This window comes from Phytophthora parasitica, assembly GCF_000247585.1.
Source record: "Phytophthora parasitica INRA-310 unplaced genomic scaffold supercont2.86, whole genome shotgun sequence".
Classification (NCBI taxonomy): Eukaryota; Oomycota; class Peronosporomycetes; order Peronosporales; family Peronosporaceae; genus Phytophthora; species Phytophthora nicotianae.
In genome coordinates, this window is record NW_008649072.1 from 159,709 (window position 1) to 162,886 (window position 3,178).

Consider the following 3,178-nt stretch of genomic DNA (forward strand, 5'->3'; position numbering starts at 1 on the left):
GCAGACCGCATCGACAAGAACAAGACAGCCGACTTCTTCGTCATGAAAAAGACGCTCAAGTCCTTTTGTAAACCCGATGCAGGGCGACTCGCGTGGGACGAATGCATCCAAGAAGTCAACCACACCATCGCCGAGGCGTACCTGCTGGCTAACTACAACGCACTAAGTCAGCTCAAGGCTGGGCGACCTCTGTGTAAGATCGATACCCCGTTCTATCAGCTGTGTCTGAGTCTAGCTACAAGCGTTCCACGTCGAGCGAACTACGAGAAGTTCTTGGTGACGCAAGCGACCAAGGATAGGCGAAAGCTCTGGATCGACAGCGGCAAGGTCGGTAAGCTAAAAGACTTCCCCGCGACTGTGCCGGAGTTTTCCGAAACGGGATACCAGGAATGGTTGAAGACACAGAAGGTCAAGAATGCGGATCTGGAGAACGCAAACGATGAGTTTGGGAAGATGCGAGGAGATCGGGCTCAGGCGAAGACGGAGCACTTGAACCAGGGTTGGTTTCAAGCGGCAGCAAAGCAAATGGCTACGAATGCTAAGAACAGTGTCGTGCCGAACTTTGCCAAACGACTGCGAACGTACGTCATCGAGCATTATGGACCGAAGCGTGCTGCAGCGCATGAGGTTCTCAACAAGACGTTTGCTACCGAGGAGTTCAATTCTACGTACGTTCGCGTGGTAGAACCCGTCATTACAGAGCTGCGCAAGAAGATCCCGCGGACGAAAGATGGTAAAATCAACTGGGTACCTCACGACTTGCTGCCGATGTTCTACAAGTTCCTGCAGTTCGTCGTGGGGTACAACGAGGAAAAGATGGGCAAACCGGACTTCGTGGAGAAGCGGACGCTCTCTCTGCTTTCGACCAAGCGCGGGTTCGAGGCCAGCTACTGCAAGGTTGACTCGACTGGGCTGAAGTCGCTGCTCAAGCGCAGTCCGGGCGTTAGCCGTGGTCTCTGGGTTGTTCATGACGGACAGATGTGGACATTGGAAGACAGCTTAAAAACTAGCGCACCTTGGATCGCGATATCCGGTCAGTGGTGGCGTCGACTCTTCCGTGTGGACGAGTTGGAAAAGCCTGGAGCCCGCAGCCTCCAACGCGAGAACACGACTGACGGATACGGCGTAAACGTACGCATGAATCAACCGACGCGCGGGAAGCGGAAAAAGAAAAAAAAATCAAAGACGGGAAGACTAAAAAGACGATGGACAATAATGCATCCGAAGTACTGGGATTGCCGCTCGCGAAGACCCCGAAGGGAAGAAATGAGGAGTATGATGTAGTGTGGGGATCGACCCTGGGCGAACGGATTTCATCACGGAGGTAACGAAGATGGTAAGGTGGTTCGGTTTCGGACGTCCGACTTCTATCAAGCAAGCGGATACTCTCGTTCAAACCGCAAGTCCAATCACTACATCGACAAGTCACCTCGCGTCCGCGAACTGCTCCAGAACACTCCAACGAAAAAGATTTCATCGGTCGAAACGTTTTGCAACTCCATCGAGTTTTGGTTTCAGCACGATCACGAGCTGCTTTCTTTCTTCATGGACCCGTTCTTCCGTAAGCTGAAGCTCCGCAGATACACTCTCCGCACTGCGCAACTAGACTGCGCTTGCTTCGAGCTAGCGGGCGCCCGAAGAACAAAGGCGGTCGTAGGCTTCGGGGACTGCGGGATGACTGGCGAGGGCTTGATCAAATGCAGCGTTGCCGGTCCGGTGAAAGCATTTGCGTGCAAGCTCGCCCGCTACTGCGAGCTTGTGGTGGTGGACGAATTGCGGACAAGCAAAAAGCACTTCGACTGTCAAACAACGGACGACCTTAAGAATCAACGCGTCATGCGCAAGTGCCGAGACGGCGTTGTCCGCAAGGTTCCCGGTTACAAAGTTCTGCACTGCTTGCGCAAGCACGGCGGATGTGGTATGTCAGTCGACCGAGACGTGAACGCGGCCAAGAACATCCTCAGCATACTGCAGAACCAGCTTGCAGGCATCTCCGAACGGCCTCTCCGCCTCCGGCGGTAGTCAAGACAAAACCAATCTTCAGCCCATCAATTTGCTGGATGGTCTCACTTGTGTGAGAGCGACTCCTCCTCAAGGAGGAGCGACGTTGACCGCCGGTTCCTCTCAGACCAAAAAAGAGGAAATCAGCATTACGAGGGCTAGAGTGCTCCATCGATGGTTTCGGTCGTCCAAACGACCAAGGTCTCGAGAGGTTCTAGTTCGTCGGGTTGCAGTAGAGTAAGTCAGATTTGAGGAGAGCTTTCAAGGTTCTTGCCAATAACGCTTCCGTGACCCGAAGCTATCCCAGCCTCCTCCTCCGCCCTAGTACCAAGTATGACGCTAACTCATATGTACAGTAGTTCATGTAAGCAATTCCTAACGCCAAATTCATAATTAGCACTGGCTGAAGTCTGATTAAGTCCATCGGTGCTGCTTACTACTTTAACTCATTCCTCCTTTAGTTTCATGCTCTTCTTCATCGAGCACGATGCTGGTATAGGCCTAATTGACTTATGCGAGGTCGCTGCCACCGCGACCGATGAGACTTGGTCGGTTGAAGATTTCAGCCAAGTTGAAGCTGCCGTAGCTGCCATCGCATTTACCGTATTATCTACTGCAGAGATTAATCGTGCTGCAAAAAGTTCTGTAAGTTAGACCGTAAAATCGGTTCATCTTTCTCGCCAGAGCTAAAGCAAAGCGAGATTGCTCCCTCAGTTGCTAGACGGTCGTCGTGTCTGCTACAAAGTGCAACAACGTTTCCCAACACTCTTAACGTGAAGCATGAGATTAAAAAGCTATCACAATGAAAGTGAGGCTGTCAGCCACGCTTCTCTTTCATCTTGAGTATCGAGCTCTAGTTGGATATACCGAAGCTGTGATTCCATTACTGTATGCAGTTTACTTATCCATCCTCTTCCACCTCCCCAGTGCAAAATACTACCCACATTCACGTTCACTCACACACGATCAGCTACAAACTACGGCTGGTAGTATCGTAGCAATGCAAGTACAGAAATATTATCCCTTATTGGCTTCACATGATCATCAAGCGCAAACTCGGGTTTTCACTTCTTTACCAGCTGGCGTTTGCACTGGAAACCGAGATGGAACAGCTTCATGGTCGATTGTTCGTGTGGATAATCATTTTGCTGCAGCTACCGCTGGTGCACTTTGGTAC

General features: G+C 51.4%; 2 protein-coding genes across 2 annotated transcripts in view; one reads left to right on the plus strand and one right to left on the minus strand.

Annotated features, from left to right (window-relative positions):
* Window positions 1-2,022, plus strand: part of PPTG_24363 (hypothetical protein) — a gene marked incomplete at its 3' end in the record, with an annotated part of 4,460 nt that extends 2,438 nt beyond the window's left edge. Inside the window, exons 3-4 of the mRNA XM_008916611.1 lie at window positions 5-1,131; window positions 1,285-2,022. Coding sequence (XP_008914859.1) covers window positions 5-1,131; window positions 1,285-2,022 — 1,865 coding nt within the window. The remainder of the gene's footprint in view (window positions 1-4; window positions 1,132-1,284) is intronic.
* Window positions 2,023-2,511: 489 nt separating this feature from the next.
* PPTG_24364 (hypothetical protein) lies at window positions 2,512-3,119 on the minus strand (the record flags this gene model as incomplete). Its single annotated transcript, XM_008916612.1, has 2 exons — window positions 2,512-2,587; window positions 3,070-3,119. The coding sequence occupies 2 exons, from the start codon at window positions 3,117-3,119 to the stop codon at window positions 2,512-2,514; spliced, it is 126 nt and encodes a 41-aa protein (XP_008914860.1).
* Between the last annotated feature and the right edge of the window lie 59 nt (window positions 3,120-3,178).